Raw genomic sequence first — 24394 nt, forward strand, 5'->3', positions numbered from 1 at the left:
ACCGCTTGTCCCCTGAAAACACAATGTGTTGCATGCTGTTTTACAGTCACTGGCTGAAAAACCATGACTTTGCTATGAGTGAGAACTTCCCTGCCACTCTGCTACCTCCCAGGCTCTCACTTTTCTGCTCCACAGACACGTGGCAGCGGTGGTCTCTTCTCCCCAGTAGCCCTGCACCTGCAGAGGGAAGAGGAGGAACCTCTCCTGGTGAAGTGGGCAGCTACCAGAAGCCAGTTTTAGGCTGAGGAAACCAAGGGCCCAGGTGTGTCCCTGTACCCTGCACACAGGCTTCATCTGCTGGGTGGCAATACAGAAGGTAGGAGCACAAGCCAGAAGACAAGATTTCTAAAATGATGCGTGTTTGAAGACATCCAGCAATGGGTTTTTGAGCCTTTACTACAGCTTCACATCCCCTTTGCTAGATTTGGCACTGACACTCCAGAAAGGGATAAATGCCCAGGTGTGTCCTTGTGCTCACCATCCCCTGCCCCTAATTTGTAGGAGATTCCTGTTGCTCAAGGGCTGGAACAAAACCCCTCTCAGGCCATCAGTTCTTCACATTCTCTGTATAGGGATCCTGTACACTTTACAGAATGATTGCATTTCACCCCAGGTACCAAGCACTTAGGAAATGGGCAGTGGAGCACTTAATACACAGGAACTAAGCCCTTTATTAAACTGCTCTCAGTCAGTAACTTACCGACATGAGCCTAACTGATATACACAAGGGTTAAAAGGATTAACAGAAATCTACATTAGAGATTTGCACCAGATGAACCAGATTGATTTTTAAATCCACTTGATTAAATGGGTGTACTTTTTCAAGACTGATTCATTTAGCAATTTCTCCCTCAAAGGCTCCACTGATATTTCGCATACAGTGACTAATTACTTTTCAGAACACGGTGTACTTGTTCTCTGCTTCTGTGGACTCTGCACAGTCACTACATCTGGGTGAAGTGGGCAGAAAGTGCCTTTCTGCTTGACAGTACTTCACACCACTCTGCAGGGATGTACACAGGATCGCAAAAGGGCCAAGAGTGCGCCCAGCACTCGCGACTGGAGATGGAGCTGCAAACAGTGGAAAAATACCATACCACAGCCTTCCCAGGTGCAGGGGCCCTTATGCTGTCTGCGTGTGGTGCAAACAGCTCTGTCGGGGTGGGAGCAGAGCACAGAGGTGGCAGAGCCCTTGGGCGGCACAGCGTGGGACAGACGTTCTGCCACCTCCCTGCTCCTCCATCGGTCCCAAGACACTTGCAGGACATCTCAGGGCAGAGAGCTGGCGTCCTGCTGCCCTCCTTCTGACCGGGGCAGTGAGGAGTGATGATTTCATACCAGCTCTTCCCGTTTAACTTTTTTTCCAGCCTAAATCCTTGAACCCCTCTGCTGTACCACTCTGCCACTTTCTCCCCTTCCCTAACGTAGCAAGCAGTGTTTGTATGGCTCTGTCTCAAGATTGTGCAGCTTTTTATTTCCTGCCTCCTTCATTCACCAGTGGATTTCAGAATAAAAGTCTGCCAAGTTTTTAGAAAGCTGAAAACCCTCCTTGGTGAAGCACATTTCAGTGTAAAAGCTGAAAAATCTTCTACAGTTCTCCTGGTCAGTGATGCCCACAGGACCCAGATGAGGAGCTCATTTTACTGATAGCCACACCTTTGTCCATCACGCTAACTAGTTTTTTCTCATTGCCAGATTGTGCTCTTCTTTTATTTCTGTGCCCCATTTTACACAAAATGAGTTTTATGGGACATTATTGATTTAAGGGATCTACAGCTATGAAATACCTGGTTTTTACCATCCACCATCCCCTTATGCAGATGTCTCAGGTGCTTCCCTGCTGACCAGAGCAGGGTTTGTAGACCAGTCTGGAGGTAAGTTTGAAAGGACACTTTGTTCAATCAAGCGCTCCCTCAGGCTGTGCTGCTTTGACAAGTGCAGGTCTGCATTTGTCCCCCACTATGCTTGCTCCTGAGACAGAAGTGTGCAGGACAGCACAGCAGGAGCTGACATGGCTGTATGGAAACCAGCATGAGGCTGGCATTGGCATGAATGCATTGACCAACACAGGCACAGGGACAGCCTCAGAGAGGGCTCCAATGAAGAGGCACAAATCTCTGAATTCATCTCAATTACTACAGTTACATGCTGCCCTAAATTCACCGTGTGCCATACTAACATATCCACCTAGTACTGGTAGTATCATGCTGGTGGTGCTTCATGAGCAGGAAGAGGAAAGCCTGTGGTCAGAAGAAGCCCTTTTGAGAAGTGTACAAGGGGGATCTTATTTCTTAAACACTATCACCTTGCACACTGTAATGGTTTTGCTCACAAAAAAAAAAACCCGTAACAAGAGAAGCAGAACTGGGACAAAACCTCCCCAGAGATGCATCTCCAAAGCACTCGGATGCATCCTTCTGCTCTCTGTTGCAGTGCAGGAAAGCCGGCTGCTGCCTGTGGCATTAGTGCCTCTGCATCTGTGCACACACACGAGGAGGTGGGGGTCCCACAGCCCCAGGCCAGCCCTGGGGATCCCACTGCTCTCCCGCTACTGAGTTGCTAGAAATGTTGAAATTCACTCCAAGAACGTTCTTGAGTATCTCTGTAATGTTCTGTGCTTAACAAAGAGATCTCATCTCTGGAAAATTTGTTGTTGTAAGTTTCTCACACGCAGCCAGGCAGGGCTGGAAGAGTGTTTGTATGCCTTCTCTGCTTTCTTGAAGGTAGTTTTAAACAAATGTGGAAATTTCCAGGGTTGTTAGTGCCACCACGTTCTCCCTGCTCAAGCTGCCAGGAGCTGCTTGTGACTGTACATGACCTTTACTGTGACCTGAGAGGGTAGGACACCGCTCAGTCTAAAGGAATACAGACTGATAGGTACGTGATGGGGAGCTGCATGCCAAGCCAGGCTCTAGCAAGACTCTGCCCCTTACTGAAGCAATGAAATTCCTGTTCCAGCATCCTCATCTATAAAACAGATGTCTGCCCACATTGTGCTGATGTGGTAATTACAGCGCAGAATAAACAGTGTAAATCCCTGTCATATCCTAAACAATTGTACTGACTTTAGCACTGATGGATAAGGTGTGAATCATAGTGGAAATCAGTGAAGTATCTCTAAATTATTACAAATGCTGAGAAGTGGAAAGGAAAAAAGAAAGGAGATGGTAGTGCCTGACCTTGAGGAGGCAACATTACAGAGACAAGGGCCTTTGGAGTTAAAGTCACCACAGGGGGAAGGAAAGACAAAAGAGAAAGAGAAGTAGAAGAAAGAGTACAAAAAAATAACTAAGGAAGGAAAAATAGCCAAGGAAAGGAAATCCTTCTCGGAAAGGAGATAATCTTAAAAGAAAGTAAATTCAACACAAATAAATAAAAACCACAAAGAAAACAAACAAAACAGAAATGAAAAGGTCCCCAAAATTTATAAGAGGTTTTTTCCCACAACAGTTCAGTTGGTTGTTCCTGTTAACTCTTTGTGCCTATTTCTCATGTACTTTAAACATCACAAAACCTAATTAAGCAGATGTGGGTATAATATAATCTCCTTCTTGATAAGTAGCCTAGGAAAAGTACCACATGAGGCTTCGAATAGAATTTTGATCTCTTTTTCCCATTAGCCCCATGGATTTGAAGACTAAATTAATAGGATTTCAATACAAAACTATTTTATTCCTTCTTATTACCAACCAATCATCCCCTAGAATCCTTCATTTTAATATCTTTGTAGAATAGCACTTTTAAGAGTTGACAACAGTTGATGAAAGAAGATATTCATAATATTTGAATAACCACTATGAGATTAATCTTAATTTTAAGGTAGTTCTCCTTTATGTCTGACAAGGTTAATGCTTCCATGATTCCTCCTCTTTGCTCATATTCTGATTGGACTAATGACTGTGACATGACACAGATTTCTTGTCCTACTTTCTACATAGGATAGTAATACACTTCTTCCTCTGACAATTAAGATATATCTTGTGAAATTACTATTCTATACACTATGCTGAGCACAAGTCAAAACAATTTTCAGTTTGGTTTGCAGGCCCCAGAGGAAACTGCTAGCATGTGCATATTGCACCCTGTATAAAAGAATGCATGAATTATACATCAATGTTATGTCTCAATTCTTTTTAGATTATGAGTTGTTTATGGAGTACATTAAGATTATACAGAACTTAACATGCAAAGTGACCCAAACCCTGTCTTCTGAGTGCATAATCAAAGGTATCAAATAACATCGTCAGAGTAAATAGCCTTAACACTTTACTAAAAGAGAAACAACGTAAAGCTTCAAAAAGCAAAATATCACCTGCATATCAAGAAGGCTCTGGGACTCCACATCAACAGAAAATAGAAAACAAAACAAAATCATCATAGGCTCTAACAGCATGAGTCAGCACTATCTCATCTACCAAGACATCTAAAAATTATACGTTTCCCCAAAAATCTCTGGAAGTTAGCATTAACTGTGGGTTCTCCAACCGCACGCTTTTCTGGAGAAATGACCCAAAGCAGGCATAAAGCTTTGAAAAGAATAAATTACACGGGCTACAATTTTATGATCCTGAAATCAAAGATTTCAAGCACAACAGAATCCACCTTGATGAAGAACTAATCCCAGTTAAAGAAATAGTGATCATTGTTTTCTTGGCATAAGATGAAAAGATCTTTCTTTTCAGCTGTAAACGGCTATATTTCAAGAAGTGAATTTCAAGGACTTCAGTAAAAGTAAGAACATCAAAAAGAGAATTCATGTTGGCAATGCTGGGCAAATGGGTAAGAGGATTATGAAGAGCTTTACCAAGTACATATGTGAAAAAGTAGGTCTAGGACCAGGGCAGAAATTAACAATGATTCAAAAATGACTGTGATATTGAATATAGTCTGGAAATAAGTCTGAGCATGTGGTAAGAGAAGATGAGCCACTAATGTAAGTAGATAAATGCAAGTAAAGGAAAACATGAGGACCTTTGTGTGGATAAAGTGCTGGGAAAAGAGCATTAGGCAGCTTTCTGCACTGCTCAATATCTGAGGAGAGCAATCACTGAAAGGAAGAACCAGAAAATAAACGTAAAAAATAAAAACAGCTTTTAAAATTGACCTCTGATGGAAAAAGACACTTTTATGATCTCCCAGAGTCTACTTTTAGTCTTAATAAAAAAGGCTGCCACTGATCTACCAATTCAGTTAAAGTGAATGGATATATTGAACGCTAGGGGTGAGAGGCATTTTCAGAGATCAGAAATTATGCTAAGCAAGGACAAATCTGGAAGGAATTACAATCAGATCAAATTAAGGGAAGAATTGTAATGCTTTTTTAATTAAAAGACGTTTCATTCCAAAAATACATTTTCATTTCAAGTCAAAATGATACATTTAATGTAGAATAAATCCAAATAATTTTACTTGTGATTTTTATGCTTGTTCCACAACAAAATCCATTACTCACGCAGGTCTGGTAAGTACCTTTCATTCAGACGGAAGGAAGGAGTAATTAGATATTCTTATGTGAGATGACACCTGAAACAGAATCTCCTGACCAACATTAAAGCCAGTACAGTAAGCAGTTAAGCCAGTTAGGTCAATAGGCTTCTCTAATTCCTCATTTGATTGCAAGGCCATGAACTGAGGTGGATACGTTTGTAGCTCTGTTTTCAGAGGCTGTAAGAACTGTAAGAGCTAAAAGCAACCCAGCAGGTGGCACAAATTGTACTGATACAGAGCAGATGAAAGGATTGCTGTTGTATGGGACCAGTGGGAAAGTCAGACTTGATCATCATAAGCTGAAAAGTTGGTCACAGAAGTCTTTCTATAGTGTGTTACAGGAATTAAGCAGACAACGTTGCAACAAATAAACACCCAAAGAAGATCAAATTCTGCTACTGATAGGGAGAAGCCAAATAAAGCTCCAAATATTGGCAAACCATTTGTGCCAAAGGACAACAAACAGCTATGAGGTTAATGTTCAGAAAACAATGCGTGTAAAAGGCATCAAAACAAACAAACAGAACCTTGCAACACTGATCTGAATCGGCCTTCCCAGGCACAGGGACCTTATAAGGTCTTCTTTTTCCCAATAGAAACACTGGAGGAGGAGAAATACATCCACACACAAAGATCTTTACACATATACTGTTAACACCTTTACTTCTGGCCTGGGCTGAGCCTTTGAACAAAACAATCTGCACTAAGAGTAGCCCTAACTATGCAGCACTCTTCAGGTTCCCACATCATTTTTCATGCCACACTAAGAATGCTTTCAAATCATAATACAGCAAGAAATATAAACCAACCACCTAAATAAACAAAACACAGTATCTGTCCTGTACAGAGCCCATCCTAGTTTTCTTGAAAAAGGATAAAAGCTGCATATGTACTCATTCACCACCAAGTATGTGAGCTTTTCTAATGAAGGCAGGCCTCAAGTTTCCCTTCTATCTGGCACAGAGAATAATGAGATCAGAAGACATCCCACATCTGTTTCCAGGAGAGCTCTGCTTCACACACTGACTCTTTGGTTGTGATAGTCAGATTCATTGTACCTGAGATAACAGCTGCTGTCTTAACACAGATGCATACCATAGAATGTCTTTAAGGGCCTTAGAGAAGAGAAAGGTGATCTTGAACATAATACTATACTTATTTTGCAATGAGAAGAAAAATTGAGAAGGTAGGACAAGTCACATGTCCTCATGGACATTTCTGTACCTGATGAGGTCTATTTGTGACAACACTGAAGAAGTCAGAAAAACCCAACTTGCGCTATAGTAGGCCCCTCTGTGTGGGACTCATCAGCAGAGATGGAAAGGTGCCCCAAGGGCACAAAACACTGAAGAGCAGCAGCACTCTTCACTTTCTGCAAGCTCCCACTCACATCACTAGAAATGGATGTCATTACATTATTATCCCTGGCTTTATTGTACCTTGTGTGCAATAGATTAAATGCTGGGAGTAGGATGGCAGCAGAGCTCAAATATATCTAAACTAACTTAATGTTGTTCATCCCTACAAATAAAAGAAAAAAAAAGCACTTATGATTATGCTCATAATTATTTGTTTTCTAGGAAAAAGAAAACCAAACCTCCTCACAAGGAGCAGCCAGCTGCTGAAAAATTTGTCCACCTTTTCATCTTTGTTTTAACCTTGCAGAAATATGCTGTTTTTCTCAAGTAGAGCTGTAAAATAGTCTTATAATTCTCCCATTGGATATTTAATAAGAGATAATTATTTAGCAACCACTAAAGAAGCAAAAAAAGTTATCAGTTCCTTCAGCCATTTTGTCTCTTCCAGGTTTGAAGCCAAACCTGGTTATGATATGAAGTGATTTAAAGAACAGAAATTTGTCTTGGCCTTAGCCACACAGCCTCTACTCATGCATTAAAACAGCTTCAAAATGTACCCGTCATCCCGTTGGTATTTGACATCCAGGATGTTGCTACATACAGAAGATGAGCTGGAGATGTCACATCCGAGGTCAGATACCAGAAGGTCTGCTTCTCCCAAACATGTAAGACAGTTGCCAACTAGTTGGACAAACACAGAGACTACATAGTTCATGTATACATTCACATAAAAGAGTTACACTTTCTTTTTTTTTTTTTTTTTTGGCTCATATTATAGATAAATCCAGCACTTTTATGCACTGCATACTAAAAGCACTGTAAAAAAGTGGCTTGTGAAAACGTTACAGCTGTTTGCAATGGCAGATACTAGATACATCCAGTCTGACAACTGCTAGTTATGTCATCAGCTGTTTGCCTGTTTCTATCCCAATACATCTACAGCTCACCAAACTAAGCTAATGAGCAGGTACCTTGCACTATCACAGTTGGCCCATAGTAACCTACTCATCTGCTAACACTTGTTTCAAGGCTCAGCTTTTTAGATAAATCATAAGTATCTGTGGTGAATACACTGCTATCTCTGTGCATGGCTATACACAGAAAGGAACATGTATTTTTCATTCACAGAAGAACTCACATGCTATAGAATTCTGGAAAAGACAGAGTAACTTGTACTTTTAAGCCATGGTGGCAGACAAACTGATGTAGGAGAGTTTGGTGCCTACCACCATTCATGAAACAAGGCAAATCACAAAAAACTCAACTAGAATTAAACAGTAGGGCAGTTATTTTGATTTCAGGACACATCCTTTCCTTTAAACCAGCAATAGCCTCACATGACTGAAATAGCATAGGTCAGTCCAGACTAAAGAGCTCCTCATAGCCTCAGCTTTTTCCTTCTAGACCTAAACTCCTTTGTTACCTCCACAGGAATAATTTCCTAAAACTTTAGGATTGCTGTCAGCTGTCCAGGTTTCCATCAAATTTGCAAAATCTTTTTAAATCTGGACACAGTTTTCTCGAGTGTAAGCAAAGCTGCAAGGAGCAGAATTATTCTCCTGTCCTGAAAAGTCATACCCTATTTATATACCTGGTGCAGTACTCATTTTTTGCAGCTTCATTACACTGTGAACTTGTCTCATTTGTCCATCACCCTCAGGTCTTTCTCTGCATTACTGCATTTAAAACTTATGATTAGTAAACTGGCCCTAAATAAAAATTCTTAACCAGAATTTTGAGTATTTAGACAAGAGAACACTCCTTTACTTTCCTAACTCCATCCTCCCTAGTCATGCTGCAAACAAACACATTTCCTCCCACCACACACTAATTCCATTATAATGACTTCTCAAAAAAGCTTTGCTGTGGGTTGAGAGGAAATTGAAAAGAAAAGAAAACACCACGCAGAGGCTCCAGTCCTATCACCGGAAGGTAAGTGCAGGTACTAGATGTACATCTACCATTCATTAAACCTGAGGATGGATCCAAGAGTTGCTGTTTTGTTACAGTCACATCTGCTCTAGCACCTTTCTGTTTTGAACACCTCTCTCTGAAGCATTTCTCTGCAATCTCTGGTGTCCCCTCAAATATCCCCTCAGAGCTGGAAAACTCTATTGATGGCAATTGGGCATTTTCTTCTCCGTGTAAAAGTCTAGTTCTAAGCCATTTAATTCACAATATGGGAGTATGCTGAAGTTACATTTTAAACTATACGTCTGTAGCAAAGACCTCTGGAAACTTCTACATAAAGCACGGTAAGATTATGTTCTTAGTTTATATCATTCTAAAAGTTGATGCTCTGTGAAAATTGCCACAATAAAAGAAAAACCACGCATGACACTACAGCATGATTTATGTACTTTGCATCAAGGTTAACTGCTGCAAAATTGGCTTCCTGATGTGACAGAAAGTTTACTCATCCTCTCTTCTGCTGATTGCATTCCTACCAAGCAGCAAACTCATGAAAAAAGGACAGCCTATGGCCAGCACCTGTTCCCACTTGTGTTAAACTGCAGTCACTATTAAGAGGCTATTGGACCTTCACCCTCAGGCATTTTCCAAACAACTCTAGACACAGGCAGGGCTGCTCTGACAAAGCATCAGCAAGGGTTCTGCTTGAAGCAGGAGATGGGGCAGATGATGACCACAAGATCCTTCCACACAATGCTTCATGTGAAATTAGCAGGAAAGTCAGTTACATCTCAGTGCTTTTTAGATGTCAAGTACTGAATAACAGAAGAGGCAAAAACACATCTAAAAATAAAAATAGTCAAAGGATGCCTTGTTTTTCCTGTCTCCTAACAGTAATGAGAGCCAGGAGCAGGCAGAAAACACAAAAGATCTCTTTCTCTCTGGCAGCTCAGGCGGGTGACTCACAGCGAGCGATGAACTCTCCGTATGCTGCTCCTGTCAGTGCCGGGCGGATTTGCTTTCTGAGCCCTGACCTGGGCCATACGGCAGCGGACAGAAACACGGAGCCTGACTTCTTCCTAGCAGCTTTGCCAATAAGAAAACGCTAAGGACAGCCGAGGACAGCGATCACCGAAACTTCACATTTGCAATGCAGCTAAAATCCCGGAGCCAGGAGAGCAGGTTGAAGGAATGCCAGCACTCACACCCCACAGCTGCTCTGAATTGCAGTTAGCCACCTCAGAGCTTTCTTCCCAGAACTCAGAGCGCCATTGCATGCCATTAACCTTTACTCCCACCCATCTCCAGCAGGAAAATTTATGTGTTCTTGCACTCCTCTGCCAGGTATGTTAGACACTAAAAATTGTAGTTTTCCTTGTGACTTCCAAGCCAGAGCTAACAATTAAACAAAGGCAGCTCTGAGGATGGTTTTGCAACAAACTTATTTTTGTAGCAAACTTATTTTTTGTCCAGTGAGGAGGTGCTGACAGCATTTTTTCTCGTATTTTCTCTTAGCATTTTCACAATACTATACCCAAAGAATGCTGTTTATGCTCCTCCAGACTAATAGGCAGACAGAATCTTGAAATGAAGTTTATTTTTTTTTTAGTCTTTCACTTGTGTTTTGCAGAACTAACAGTTTTTCATATCAGCTAAATTTACTATTACATTTATTAGAGCCAGAAAGCAGAATTTCATTTCGTGTGGCCTTCAGCTATGGACACTAAAAGCCAGTCCCTGCAGCTCGAATAGCACTGTACTACTGTCTTGATTCCCCATGTAAACAGATTTTGTTTTCATAGGTCTTACACCTAAAGGCAACAAGCATTATGGCTGTGACATCTGCTGCCACTGCAGCTGTGGCTCCAGCTGGTTTTCTGCCCTGGGGTACACTAACAGCCCAATACTTGGATTCTGAGGGGAGGGAATGTATTATAGGTCATATCATCATAATCACCAATCATGCTAGTTATTGTTTTTGAAACAAATTTTGTTTTACAGAAAGTGTGATTTAAAAGCATTCCCAAGATTGCTCAAGCTTGGGAGCAACATACCTGTTTTTCCTGTCTTTTTTGAATACAGTGTGTAACTATTTACCTGTACACCAGGCAGAAGGAGAGTATTTCATGGCTGCTTTCCACAGCTCAAAAGAACCATCACCAAGGGCTAAAAAGAACCATCTCCACAATGTACAGGCTTTATGACTGACAGTTTTTCCTGGGGAATTCACCAGAAAATGAACCACATGACTTAATACTAAATGTAGGGTTGGTGGAAGCTTCCATGTTCATACTCTGGATGCTTCTTGACCACATTCTGGAAATGGCTCAGAAAGTGGCAGTGCATTTTCCCTTCCTAAGGTTTTCCTCCTTTCTTTGAGAATAAAGCTCCTTGATCGCGCAAGAGGTACCTCTATTCCAAGCTACCACCACCCTTCCTAAGAAGTCTGTCCCTGCCTTATGCTTTCTGCTTCAAGCCTAGTTCAGTTTTATTTTAAGTGCTGCAAACTTTGACTGTGGCACATGACGTAGGTGAATTTCTGGAACGTCCTGAAGTGTAAGTGTATCACAGAATTTCCAGTGACTGTGGGAGATTAGTCCTAGTAGCTGTAGTGGCTCCTTTCTCTCCTAAACTAACCCGTAGATCCCATTAGTGACTGAGCTGCTACACAGACACTTGTCCATCAGGAACTATCCCTGCCAGAAAAGAAGCTACTGAAGAGCATTCATGAGAAATTAATTATATTTAATTCCAATTTGGATAGATTTGAATCTGTGAATTCAGGGTAAAGAAGAATGAGTTCTCTGAGCAAATTTCCTACTGCAAGATATTCTAAAGAGAGCCACATGGTGTCAACAGTTGACTTCTGACATCCAGTCACTACACAAGGTCAGGTAAGGGGAAAACGAATGCAAAAGTAATTGTTTAGGAAAAAACAGGCAACATCAACAAGACTTGTGAATTTGACAGATACAAAAGGAGCTTGTGCTTAACCTAAGCAAAGATGCAAATGTTGGTAAGTACGCACATTTGTTTTCATTTGAAGACAGAACCATTGATCTGTTTGCCCTTGCTATGTTGTCTAACTGATGTATGATGCAAAGTGCCTTTTCCTTAGCACGTACACTGTGCACTGGTGACTACACAAAGTGCGTGACTTGACAGGAAACAGATATCTCAGTTCTCTTGAATTAAAGAAAACAATGTAATTGGACACAATTCTCCCTTGAACACTCTTAAAAAATTCTCCTTTCTGAAAAGTGATACTCTGATCAGGACTAGCTTAAGACGCAGTTACAGGCCAGTTCACCTGTGATGTGTTAAGTGACACACAAGTCATCAACATCTTATGTTCTTCAAGAAAATATCACTGAAAATATAGTCCTGCTCTTTGTTAAGAAATGCTTTAAAATTAGAACCACGTAAAATTAGTGAATTGATATTTTGCCCAGAAATTGCCACAAAGGACCATTCTGAAGAGTGAAATTGCACTTGATCTAGAGCTATAGCGTACCGAGAACCCAGTCTGCCCTAATCCAGCTCCAGCCGTAAGTCTCAATTTATTCATATACGTATCAGATTTTCTATGTGTGACATTTACTTTATGGGTCTTTGTCTTATGCTTCCTTGCATTGAAGTCCACATTTTGTTAATTTACTACACGGTGCTCCATTCCATGCTGATAACCTACATGGTAGACAGAGCTTGGCAAGCTGCTGTGAAAGCATAAGGGGTGGTGGATACAGGTAGGGGCCACAGTAGAATGGTGGGAGCTGCTTTTCAGTGAGGCCAAAACCACTGAATACCTGCTATGCAGCAGCTGTGATACAATTTTTGAGGTTTGGTAATTGTTCCTACATCAGTTCTGACCACACTGAAAACATTTCCATTAATAACAAAAAGTAGCATGCTGTGCCAATTAATTTATACATTATATTGAAAGTTTTGTTCTTTATTTTCAGCTTTATTCAATTTACAAATCTCTCCTGGTTTCAATATGTTCTGGTCTTCTTAATTAAGGACTCAGCAAGTATGTTTAAAAAGAAATTTATGTGAAATGATAAAATCACACAAGAAACAGAGGACTGAAGTGGGAAAATACTTCCTCTGAGCAAACTGACTAATATTCCTGCAGTCAGAACTGCAGCTGGTTCCAAAATTACGCAGCTATTTTACCTATCTATCAAGTAAGATTTGCATGTTTACACACCAGCTGCCAACACATGATCTAGTGGCCATTACCATTTTTGTATTACAGGATAGTCAGATTTACACTGGTCTGGAGCCAACTGAGTGATTAAAACTATTGTAAAAAGCGTACATGCAGAGTAATATTGATCACAAATCACTTACTAAGCATATTGACCCAGGCCTTGCTATGAAGTTGAAAAGATTCAAATTTAGACCTGATAAGCAATTGCTGTCAGAAGTGATAGCTGCTTATGTCAGTCATTTCTGTGATCCAGCAAGCATATGTGAATTCAGTAATCCCCAATAACTAGAGAAGACTTCAGACTATAGCCATTTGTATGTCACCTTCATTTTGGTGCCAGGTTCTATGGGAAAATGAATCTCCAAAACACTTACAGATGACCTGGTAAGTTGAAATATCAGAAATGCAAGTATTGTAGTTACTGAGCACACACCCTGGAGGGGAGAGAATGTTGAATATAATGTACTTAACACAAAATTCCCTTAAAAAATGACTCACAGAAGATTCAGTTACTCTTTCAGAAGTCTTTTACACTGTGCCAGTAACACAGGCATTTTGGAAACTCCCTCTCTTTACAGTTTAAAAACCTCATCAAGTTTCTCATATTGCAAGGAAAAAAAAAAAACTAGCACTTCTATAGAAGTCTGAGCGATGGAGAACTTTAAAAGCTCACCTTTGTGCTAGTATTTCTATAATTCAGAATAAAATAGGAAATTATGCTGAAACATAATTCAAAATAATAACAGGATCAACTTCTGTATTCTTTCTCAACAGCCCATAGATTACACGTTCCCATTACCTTTGGGGTGTGTTAGAACAATCACTGGTGTGCAATTTCCAATTAAACTTCTTCAGGAAGAAATCCAGTTCCTGTCCTTCAGAAGTGACGTAACTTAAAGAACACCAAGCACAAAAGATTCAGAGGTAAGTCTGATTCACGTCACAGAAACATTTATGTAGCACTCTTAACCATTCTATCCCTGAGAGCAAAATGCTCCTCCAGCAAAAGAAAATTGGCCAGGGTCCCATTTATGTTCATCTACATGAAGAAGCTATTGCAAAACAAGCCAGGTGTGAATTCAGAGTACAACAGTCATTTATCTTCTCTCTCCTTCTGAATGTTTATTCTTCTCTTAAGGCTCTGGCAGGTTAAACTGAGGTGTCTGTTCACAGCTGGACGCATGCCCCTTGTTCAGAGGTTTCTGTCTCCATTGTAAGGTTGGATCAGCTGCGGCAACAACTGCTGGGCTGCCATAAATTACAGACTAATGTTAAGGAAAACCATCATGCATAATACACAAACAAGAACACATGAGCATGCCAGCTATTCCTCGGCATTTTAAGCAATGTAAAGGCCGTAGAGTAGATGACATTTCTGGTTAGTCAGAAAAAAAATCTGTCAAGAAGGACCCATAGAATGCCTTGCGCTGGAGCTGAAACACCGAGTGCCCCAGGAGTTCACAGATAAGCATCACTGAAATATAATTGGTGCCCACACCACCAATGAAATCAAATAATTTATTCCACATTGTTTTGTTTGAGCCGCTTTTCTCATAAAAGGGTCTTCACAGATGAGCAGAATTCTGTTTGTTGTATCCAATTAGGCTTCCAAGCAACTTCTTTTGTAAGAGTGGATCATGTAAAAACAAACACATGCATAGACAACCATCCAGCAATTGTAAGGCCATCTAGCTCTGTCTGTTTATCTATGGATCTTTAGACTTCAGCCCTAAGTAAATGATAAAATAACGGAGGTAGCCTTTTACCAGAGGAAAGTATAACCTGAAATACTTCTGCACTGAAAATTTCTTCCTACCTTTTCTTATAAGTTTTAGTATCGTTCAGAAATAAAAAAAATAGAAAAAAAAGTTCAGGAAAAGTACACTTCAGAATAATTTCAAAAATGCATTTTTGGCTATGATTTTACTTCTGGTTCAGGGGCCTTTAAGTAATGATGGATGAAATTCACCTTTATGAGTACAAATAGAGCTTGAAAGGTCATGAGTTATGTAAGAAAATTGGCCACAATTACTTTTTTTTGATGTTTCAGAATGATTTCTCTGTCTTCTAAGAAAAGGCTGTTTCTATTTATGTAGAAAACCTCCAGGAGACCATTCTAGCTTCTGAAAAATGAAAGACAGGACTGCTTCAAGTAGCTGCTAGGCCCTGTCATAAGGCTCATGCTGCAGTTTGCTGATCCTGTCAGGCTCCACAGGAGGAAAATATTAAACATTATGATATAAAATTATGTACCTACTGAGCATATGATCCAGGAGCTGGCAACCATTTAATCCAGCTTTCATGCAGCAAAACCCAACTTGTACATTCCAGCAACCAGAAGTTCTGCCCCCGGTTCTTAAGCCCTCCTTACATCACAGCATACTGGCAAGCCCTCTCCCTCATTATGGCTTCCAAAATACGTCTTCTCCTTGGTGACCAGCAGGGAAAAGTTAGCTCCCAAATAAGATATTTTTGTTATAAAAGCACACTTAGTATCATTTTTCCCTAATGAAGCCATTAACGTTTATGAAGAATATCTGCATCAGTTTGAAAACCTGTCTGAGAAAAATCTCTGTGCAAAGTGTTTCAAGGAACAAATCAAAACAGCAAATATGAACACTTTAACACCTGAGCTCCAGAGAAATTTGGCTGTTGAAAAGCAGAATCACATTTTCTGCAGGAGGTTCTGCTTGACAACAATTACTTAGTAGAAATTAACTCTTTTCAGGTAGCTCTCCTTCTCCCTTCCTTTTTTTAATGAATAAAAAAAACATGACAGCTGTATGGAGAGAAAAATGTTTAGTGGTTGTAATTATTGTGCTGTTTATATCACAAAACTGAGATCTTATTAAAGCCAGATGAGCTGTAGGCTGCTGTGTGACTTGGAAGCACTTCCTCATTCAGTGACAGTGCCAGCAACGCTACGGTCATACTCTGAAACGCTTTGAAGCTGCCGTTGGAGAAATCACAGCTCTGCTCTATGCCTCAGACTACAAAGGTTTATACTACGTGGTGGCTACCATAACTTTCAGTGTGTGCACAGTCTCCTCCACAGTCTACAAGAATTTTCTCGCAGCTGGCATTCCCACATTACTCCATCCTCCCTGGACAAATGATACTTTCTCATTTTTAGCACCGTCAACTCTTCCGACTGCAGCTGTATGAGCCTCACCGTAAGGCAGATGGCAGCCTTTCCTCAGTCTGCCTCACGTGTTTTCTCTTTCATCAAAATGGCTGTCATCTTCCATTTTGGGCACATGGGTGTACAGCAGATGATTCACCACCATTTTTCTGTGTATGAGTGCAAGGCTGAGCTTTGGCACAAGTGCTGCCCTCCGCTGCAGATAGTGAGGTTAAAGTTGAGCCCAGTGACAAATCGATGGGAGCTGTGAAAATACCACAGGGCAATAAAGTAAGATGGAAGTGGGCAGCAGAAGTGAGACTGGGATCTTGCTGAGGGAGGGAAAGCAAGTCGCTGAGCATTGGGAAAAGCCAGGCAGGCAACTGTTGTGAACAGACCATGAGGCATCTCATCTGGGCATCTGCAGAAAAATATCCAGACTTCCCACAGTTTACAGAGCAAAATTCAGCATCGCAACCCCTGGTCTGATGTGAGGCTGAAGAAGAGGTGCTGCTGTGGTCCCAACTACATGACAAGTCCAAGGGGAACTGAAAGAAGGAGCTTTTGAAGATTCAGATACTTCCTTACTATTTGAAAACTCTATTTTTAATCTGCATTTAATGTAATGATTTATCTGTAGTTCAAACACACATTTTAAATTACTTTTGAAGTGTTTTCAATGCATGAGAATTCTTTATTATAAAGACTAGAGATTCCAACCATAATTATAGCACTCAGCAATGGAAGCTTATTAGTCTAAAGTTTTTCTAGGAGTTAACAAGATGGCTAATGTCAGTACGTGTAGAGGGAGGTTGTAGAATTTTTTATTAGAAAGAAATCTGAAAGACTTTGTCTTAAATAAAATCTGAACATGAATATGAAATGTATGTTGCCATTAACTGCTATAGTACCTTTCTGTTCTATTTCCTAGCTTTTGACTGTAATAGTTTATCAGTGTATGCTCAACAAATAGTTTACCAGTGTATGCTCAACAGTTATTTAATTTTATCACAGCTGTACCTATCCTTAAATAACCTTTCCTGAAATGCTCTCTTTTCTTCAGATTGTTGTTATGTTCAAACCTCAGGGCAGCTGCTAACAGATCATTTTTAATCCATAACAGTAGGAGTCATTTTGTGTCACAGTTGTTCTATTAGATGTTCTGGAGAAAAGAGAAATCATTTGTTTAACTTCATAATCTTTGTTTATGATGCTCATATGGGAAAACTGCATTAATATTTGAAGTTTCGCATGTTCTGCCACTGTTCTCCAAGTTCCCGAGTCTTGACCCTTGAAACCAATGAAGGGTACTAACCCTTTTGATTTTATTGATAACATTTTACACAGTAGGTCACTGAAGCCAGACTTACCCTGCCCAAAAACATGAACTATGTACAGGCTGAATACACGGTGCAAGTGTATTCAGGGTAAGAGCTTGAGCATTCCTTGCTCCTCCTGAAGTATATCATACTGCCTGCAATAAATCATCCTGAAGACAGAGTTCTGTTTGATGTTCTATGAATAGGGTTCATTGTTGTTCTTTCACCTTCCAAAAACTTGACTTGAACTTCAGTCAAGTCCCACATAAACCACATGACAGTGTTCAAGAGACAGAAGAGATGAAAAGGAGTTGGGCCATCTTTGGGATAGGCAAGAATAGTTTACATGTACTAGCGATGCATTTCCTTTATAGGTCATATCTAATCATACCCAAAATATCTTCTCACACACCCCCTCAGTACTTGGGAGGACAAAGAAAGAGAAAAGTGAAATGACGCAGCATAACCTGATCTATTCACAGCATCGCAGAAAAAGATTTTTCTTCATAGATACTTTTCCCTGTCTCAACAGTTCACACACAGCTTAGTCTTTCTTTGGGTGCTTTTTTGTACCTGCAACTCCCATCAGACTGTGAGGTCAACTTAGTTTATGAGTCAGGCTATCACACCTACAGTACAAGATTACAGAGATACTGCAGTATTTCCTAAGTTCAGAATGACCTCATGTAGGGCTACAGTGCTATTGAGCTGAACTGGAATTGTATGTATCTGACCCATTTGGGAAGATCTGAATTTGAATCCCAGGTTTGAGAACATTCTTAATGCTATCACGTTCCCTAGATATAGAAATAATCAAACATAAAAGCTTTCTTACTAGCACTGAATTTTCTTCAAGTTACTGTGTTTGAATTGATTACTCAGCAATCTTATGCATAGCAGCTGACAGAAACATGAATCAGTGCTAAAACCACATAGTATTTTGACTGACATCGGAAGAAAACCAGTTAGACCTGCTGGATGTTTTGACAACTCTTGCTAAATCAAAGTGATTTTATGAGTTAATCTTTTATGGCAGCAAGAAATCAGCTACTAAGAAACTCGGCCTGGAAAGAGTAGCTAGTAGTCTTTGTTAAAGCAATCATTATATTGACTCTCTTCATTTAATAATTTATTCATTCCAAATAACAGGAGAATATGCTTAGACTAAAATCAATGAAAAAAATAGGTTTTCGAATGAATACAGGATTACTTTTCAGTAAGTTACGTTTATATTTAGTGATCTTTGTTAACAGAGAATTACATATGCTTGCATTCCACATGCTGCAAAGAATTTATACTATAAAGTACAAATTTTACTCAAAAAATGCATAATCTGTTCTCAATATTAAAGGATCGTTTTACTTTCCACTGCAGATAAAACTGAAAAAAAAAACAGAGGTATAAGGAACTTTGCTACATTTTCAGTAAGCATTTCAATAGTTTAATTCACATAATTATTATTAAACAAGTGACAGAATGAAGTGATTAAAGCTGCTTCTTTCCTGTGTCAAAAGAAACAGCAATCTCCCATGGACAGACACAGCTGGTATCTGCTGACCAGAACAGAGGCAGCTAATGCACTGCTTATCAGAAATGCTGGCTACTGATAAAATTATTCCTGCTTTACTGCAACACAAGCTAGCCAGCAAAAGACATGATTTCAATAAATAAAATCTCCTATCAGTGTCTAATTCTAGTGGACTTGAGAATACATCATTAGACTCCATAATGAGACTGCAGATGTGATGGATTTTTCAGCCATCCTCGCTAAGTTGGGTGTCTCCAGCTACTTGAGGAGCAACATTAGTTGATCCTTCATTAGAAGAATCCTTTGTTTTCCAGAAGCAAACTTTTTATTTCAGTAAATACTGGGACTTCAGATCCAAACTGTAGTCATTTCCAGGCCTATTTTTGCCATAAAAAAAAAAAGCACAGGGGCCTAAGTAACTGCTGATGTAAACATACTTTCAGAGGTGTCAACCTCCAGGAATAGTTAGTTCTATAACTCAAAAATTATTGTTATGGAGTAGCAGTTTTAATTACTATATATTTCTAATTACTAAATTACTAAAGTGTGCAGTCTAGAGAAATGTAATAATGGACTAGCTCTTAATAATTGCCTCAGTGCTAATTTAGAGAGGTGACTCCCACTTTTTAAATCAAATTACCTGCTTTTAATGGCTTATAGGAGACCACAATTAATAAGGAAAATCTTAAATTCAAAGCAAATATGATGTTGATGCCTGTTTGTCTTCCCTTCGGGTACACATAGCAAATACAGTTCCACGTCTAACAAAGGAATCTTTTATTCCTAGTAAATTACTGCAGTATCTCAATATGCCATTAAAATCATCACAAGCTTTTGGTAATATTCTTGCCAATTGCATTGCATTAGAGACTCTTATGATGATGTCATCACAGTGGATAAAGAGTGTTATATATAAAAGTTTATTCTCTTTGATGCTGTGTCATTTTTTGGTTCCTTTCCCAACTACCGCAAACAATAAGATAGAAGGGATGAACAGGCTGAGAAGACCTGATTGTCAAAATGCCACTGAAACAGAGACGGAAGCAGAGCACTGCTGATCCACTCATTTCAGAAAGTTTTTATGTTACTTTTCTTCCATGCTTTTTCCAGGGAGAAAGACTGAAAATATAGACGGCTGTCACCCTTCCCTAGGGAAGGAAGGAAAAACACTTCCCCTTTGTATCACAGGTTAGTGAAGATGTGGGTTCAGATTCCTGTAGGCAGAGAAGGGATATGAACTGGTTTTCCCACACCCTCAGTCAACATCCCAGCCACCTGAGTGCTGGATAGAGAAGGGGTAATTTCTCCTCCCGGTCTGTGAATCTAGGCTTTTCTTTCTAAAGCTATCCATGAAAAGTGATGGGTGCTAAAATATTTCAGAAATGTTAAAAAACAAACAAACAACAAATAAAACTATCTTAGTGTGCCCTAAGTCTGTGTTTGTTTTTTTTTTTCTAAAAAGCAAGTAATACACAGAGGATCTTTCAGGCATTTTCTATATTCAAGGTAGCAGGTACAACTGCTCAAAAGATTATTTCCCAGGTAGTGAAACTCCACTGTCTCTATCCAGACGCAAGTACTTGTCTTATTCCTTTGGAGGAAGTGCATGTCCTTATCAGTAGTTCTGCTGTCCTGCCTCAGGGACAATTACAAGACTTGCATTCATCTGTGTTTGTTCCTTGACTCTCCCTGTGCTGTGTACAAGAAACGTATTCAGCACAATTGTTTTTTCTCTGCCTTGCCAGATCAGCGGGTCATCAGCTCCAGGTCTGCCAGAACCAGTCCTGCTTTAATCACTGGCTCGCCATCACCTTCTGGTATCTCTATGCTCCTCCTTTGATAGCTTTGCATTTGGATTCTGTTGCTTGAAGCTAATTCTCACCACATATTCTATAGGGAATTTACAGTGTGTCTCCATTGCCAAACCAAGGTAAGAATCTGCGTATTCTGAAAGTACAAAGCCTCTTCCTTGTGTACTCCAGAGTAATCCAGTAATGCTCTTTTACTTGCTTACTGAAATTAAGCTTCTAATTTACTTCTTTAACAATGAAGAACGTAATACTCTGCCCTGCTGTGACCACATCTGGAGTACTGTGTCACGTTTTGGGCTTCTCAGTTCAAAACAGACAGGGATCTAAAAAGAGTCCAGCTGAGGGCAACAAAAATACTGAGGGGCCTGGAGCACTTCCCTTATGAAGAAAAGCTGAGAGACTGCAGAAGAGAAGACTGAGGGGGATCTTATCAATGCTTATAAATATCTAAAGTGTGAGAGTCAAGAGGATGGGGCCAGACTCTTTTCAGTGTAGCCCAGCAACAGGACAAGGGGTAATAGGCACAAACTTGGTACACAGGAAGTTCCATCTGAACATGAGAAATAACTTGTTCACTTGGAGGGTGACACAACAAGGGAACAAACTGCCCAATTCTACAAGTAGATTTACAGTTTTCCAGATCACAGATCCACTCATGCTTTGATCATGTATCCTACAATTCTGAGTTCAGAGGTTTTGGCCTGTGGGCAGTAGGGTTGATGCCACAGCAGTAAGTTAGGCATTCTCCAAATGCCTCCATCTCTTTTCTGTCCCACCAGTACGCCCAGTGGCTTCCTGATATCATACCACACACAGAGGACTGGCTTCTGCTTTTCTTCTTAATTCTGTGCTTCCCCAAATCATACACAACTTGAAAGTGGATGGAGCATTAACCACTGTATAGGCTGCCCTTAGAGCAAAAAGTTCCCAATAGTTATCAATTCAATCTCCTCTTTTTACGCTGACTTAATGTTTTTATGTGGACCTGCATATAAAACTAGAAGCATTACAGCAAGCTCAGATAGTTCCACAGCACTGAGCCTTCTTTCTAATACAGATTTAGCTTCCTGTGAATATGAAATGCAATCACCTGTACAAGACACTGATTTCCAGATGTCTTCCAAGTGAAAGTGAAATTAGTATACACTAGGTACATTAGTATTTTTTTAATTAATATGTGCTATTTTGTTTTTTTTGCAGTTTGAAAATTTTAAGGAAAACCTAACTAAAAATAACTAAATTGATGCACTTCTCTATCCCTTCTTACTGCTATTATCAATGGCAAGTTTAAATTTCCCTTACATGATATTCCTGTGCTTTGAGGTAAAAAAAAAAAAAAAAAAAAAAAGCCTGCAATGTTTTGACAGCAAAATACACAGTGGCATGTAAATCTTGTGACGGTAGAACCAAAGTGGACTGCAGTTCTTTAAGCACTTAGATTGCAACTCCTGGAAAAGCCAGGCCTTCACTCACAGCATGCAGCCTGCCTGCAAGGAACACCACGCAGCGCGGGGTTTGCATGCACAGCTCAGAGAAAGGTTAGAAAGGGATGTCTTTACAGTCGATAACAAAGAAAAGCTTTTGTCTGAACAGTTATTTCATTTTGATAATTGTATCTTTAAAAAGAAGTTTATTGGAAGAGCAGAACGATGCCATACTCTGGGACAGGACATGAAATAATCCTTTTGGCAGGACAGACAGAGTTCTGATAGAACTGCCACACACCCCACAGGGCAAGGTGGCACATGTCACCAAATTCTCATTGGGATGAAACTTTGACTCTGCCCAAGCCCGTGTGATTTGTCACTGATTTAATTGTAGCCACAATTAACTTCTTGGCGTTTATGAACATCCTCAGAGAGCACAATTAGCTGCTGCTAGCGAAGCCGAACAGGCCAGCAGCTGCACGGCAGATGGCCCTGCTATGAGCTCGGCGGGTGTCCGGCCTATCCTGTTTCCAGCTGTGCTAGGAAGAGCACCTCAGCGCTCGAGGCCCAGAGAGGAGCTCGGCCGTCGCGGACTCCATTTCCCAGCATGCCGCGCGGCGCAGGGCGGCGCGTGCGCGTTCTCCCGTAGCGTTCGGCTCACGCCTCCCTCGGCCGGGCTGCGCGCGGCGGAGCAGCGGTACCGCCATGGAGGCCGCTCCCCGGCCCCGGCCTCGGCCCGGCGGGGTTGCCTCCTCTCCCCCGCCGCTGCCGGCCCCACCGCCCCCGGAGCAGGAGCGGAAGCTGGAGCAGGAGAAGCTCTCGGGGGTGGTGAAGAGCGTCCACCGGCGGCTGCGCAAGAAGTACCGCGAAGGTAACCGCGGGGAGGGGGCCGCCTCCTCCGCGCAGCCCGGGCCGGGCCGCCCCGTTCCCCTCAGCGGGCGGCGGAGCGGCGGGGGCCGCGGGACGGCCGGGCCGAGGCCGCTGCCGAAGGGGGCGTGACGGCGTGGGGGGGGCAGCTCGGAGCGGCTCTGCGGCCGCTTCCTGCTCCTGCTGCGGGCGGGGGTCTCCCCGGGCTGCTGGCGGCTGATCCCTCCCCGAGGGACGCTCCACCCGCAGCGCCGTCCTTGGGATGCGCGGGGGGGCGGGGGCTGCGCGGGCAGGGGGTACGCGCCTGGTTCCCGATGGGCTGTGCCGTGATGGACTGCGGCCGGCTGAGCGGCGGCGTTCCGTGCCGGCGGCTCCTGGGAGGCACTTCGCCGCGGGGATCCGTCTCCGAACTGTGGGCATCTGCGGGAATGAGGAGAGCGGGTCTGTAGTCCGAGAGATGGATGGTGAGCTGGGAAGGCGCTGGGCTTTGTTACTCTGCTCCTGCTTTCAGCCGGGGCACTGAGCGAAAGAGTTGGGAAAACCTTTGTAAAATAGATTGATTTATGTTCTTAAAAATCTGGCTGGCCATCAGTGTTAATGCCCATGTGCAAGGTTCTTCTGAGTGGTATGGATATGCTTAGAACATCGCAGAAATGTTTTAACATGGGTGCCAGAGTTGAGGATTTTTTTTTGTTCTCTGCTGGAGTTTGAAGCCTTCTTAGGTTGATGGCAATGATGTGTTCAACTGTCTTTATAGCACAGGTTACCAAAAAAGTCATCTATTCATTCTGTTAGTGAGCCCACAGCCCTTTGGTGGCCTGGCAAACAGGTGGTTCTGTGCCTCCAGAAGGACACAAGTAGAATCAGAACTCTACCTGTTCTAGACGCAAGTTCTTGCAGCTCCTCCTTGTCTTCTCATGACACGTCTGTTAAAGAAACAAGGTTGGACTGCTTTCTGGACTTAGAATCCCCACACAAGCAGCCTGTCTGTGGGATTTGGGCACAGATAACTGCCTGTGTAGGCACTGATCAAGAGTCGTTGTTTTGGCCTTAGTGTGAGCCAAAACCAAAGGAAGGATCTCCCGTGTTTGCCTGGTATTTGATTGAAGGAACATAGCATGTTTAAACAGTCAGATCCTGGCAAAGGAGTCTGGCTATCAGCAGGTCACATTTCTGTTAGTTCGGAGCGCATGCAGATTAAAAAAGACAAACATTGGCACTATTAGCTTCAAGAAATGTGAGCAATCTCTCTATTAACTGATTTCCTTTAGATGGTAGCCTGTATTATATGGGAGTCAGCATAAGCACACTTCTCAGCAAAGGGCAAGTTATTATGCAAAGCTAAGTTGTTT

General features: G+C 41.4%; 1 protein-coding gene and 1 long non-coding RNA gene across 7 annotated transcripts in view; both read left to right on the plus strand.

The window, feature by feature from the left end:
* Positions 7980-17590, plus strand: LOC110392635. Of its 5 annotated transcripts, none has more exons than XR_002434524.1 (3): positions 7980-12304; positions 13744-13893; positions 15874-17590. It is a non-coding gene; the product is annotated as an uncharacterized LOC110392635 (long non-coding RNA). The 5 variants fall into 5 exon arrangements; XR_002434522.1 differs by having other exon boundaries at positions 7980-11772; positions 12209-12304; positions 13744-17590; XR_002434521.1 differs by having other exon boundaries at positions 7980-10100; positions 11521-12304; positions 13744-17590.
* Positions 22811-24394, plus strand: part of BMT2 (base methyltransferase of 25S rRNA 2 homolog) — a 34302-nt gene continuing 32718 nt past the window's right edge. Inside the window, exon 1 of one of the 2 annotated variants that reach the window (XM_021384911.1) lies at positions 22811-23046. In XM_021384911.1, the coding sequence (XP_021240586.1) occupies positions 22881-23046 (166 nt within the window). In that variant the 5' untranslated portion in view covers positions 22811-22880. Of the gene's footprint in view, positions 23047-23289; positions 23507-24394 lie in introns of those variants that run through there. The other variant, XM_021384910.1, reaches the window with a different exon arrangement.

This window comes from Numida meleagris, chromosome 1 (assembly GCF_002078875.1).
Source record: "Numida meleagris isolate 19003 breed g44 Domestic line chromosome 1, NumMel1.0, whole genome shotgun sequence".
Classification (NCBI taxonomy): domain Eukaryota; kingdom Metazoa; phylum Chordata; class Aves; order Galliformes; family Numididae; genus Numida; species Numida meleagris.